This window comes from Myotis davidii, unplaced genomic scaffold, assembly GCF_000327345.1.
Source record: "Myotis davidii unplaced genomic scaffold, ASM32734v1 scaffold271, whole genome shotgun sequence".
In the NCBI taxonomy this organism is placed as follows: domain Eukaryota; kingdom Metazoa; phylum Chordata; class Mammalia; order Chiroptera; family Vespertilionidae; genus Myotis; species Myotis davidii.
The window spans coordinates 1,141,182-1,142,302 of record NW_006284839.1 but is presented as its reverse complement, the minus strand read 5'-3'; the positions used below and the strand labels follow the sequence as shown (position 1 = coordinate 1,142,302).

The window sequence follows — 1,121 nt, the reverse complement described above, 5'->3', positions numbered from 1 at the left end:
CCGGCGCTGCTGGCCAGTGCTCTCTGCACCTTCGTGCTGCCGCTGCTGCTCTTCCTGGCGGCGATCAAGCTCTGGGACCTGTACTGCGTGAGCAGCCGCGACCGCAGCTGCGCCCTCCCTCTGCCCCCCGGCACCATGGGCTTTCCCTTCTTTGGGGAAACATTGCAGATGGTGCTACAGGTAAGGGAGCTTGGGGCGGGACAGGGCGATTCTCTGCCCCTGAAGCCCGGGCAAGCGCGCAGGGGAGGACGTGACTACCGCTGGGATCGGGGCGAGCCCGAGGCGCGGAGCTCCCCGGCGCCCCCTCACGCCCGCCTCTCCACCGCTTTCCTTTCGCAGCGAGGGAAGTTCCTGCAGATGAAGCGCAGGAAATACGGCTTCATCTACAAGACGCATCTGTTTGGGCGGCCCACTGTGCGGGTGATGGGTGCCGACAACGTGCGGCGCATCTTGCTCGGGGAGCACCGGCTAGTGTCGGTCCACTGGCCCGCGTCGGTGCGCACCATCCTGGGCTCCGGCTGCCTTTCCAACCTGCACGACTCCTCGCACAAGCAGCGCAAGAAGGTGAGGGTCGAGGTGAAGGCTCCTGGACTGGAAAGGGGACCCCAGTCGCCGGAGGGGCTCCTGCAGAGAGATGCTGGGCGAATGCTAGCTGCAGGAGGCGTCGGCTAGGACCCTCTCCAGCCCAGTTTAGCTTTCACAGCCAGGAAGTGCCTCGGGTCTGGCGGAGCTGGGGTGTCTGGAAGGGGTCCCCGGAAGATAAGAGGAATGGGACCGGGTTTTAACATTCTCCCCTCCTTGGGGTTCAGGTAATTATGCAGGCCTTCAGTCGTGAGGCGCTCCAGTGCTACGTGCCGGTGATCACCGAAGAAGTGGGCAACTGCTTGGAGCAGTGGCTGAGCTGCGGCGAGCGGGGCCTCCTGGTCTACCCCCAGGTGAAGCGCCTGATGTTCCGCATCGCCATGCGCATTCTGCTGGGCTGCGAGTCCCGTCTGGCCAGCGGCGGGGACGCCGAGCAGCAGCTCGTGGAGGCCTTCGAGGAAATGACCCGCAATCTCTTCTCATTGCCCATCGACGTGCCCTTCAGCGGGCTGTACCGGGTAACGGCGGCACGCGGGGTG

At 65.0% G+C, this 1,121-nt stretch overlaps 1 protein-coding gene across 1 annotated transcript in view; it reads left to right on the top strand.

The window, feature by feature from the left end:
* Positions 1 to 6: 6 nt before the first annotated feature.
* Positions 7 to 1,121, top strand: part of LOC102757095 (cytochrome P450 26A1) — a 3,698-nt gene continuing 2,583 nt past the window's right edge. The window contains 3 exon segments of the mRNA XM_015557994.1: positions 7 to 180; positions 340 to 564; positions 810 to 1,100. Coding sequence (XP_015413480.1) covers positions 136 to 180; positions 340 to 564; positions 810 to 1,100 — 561 coding nt within the window. The 5' untranslated portion in view covers positions 7 to 135.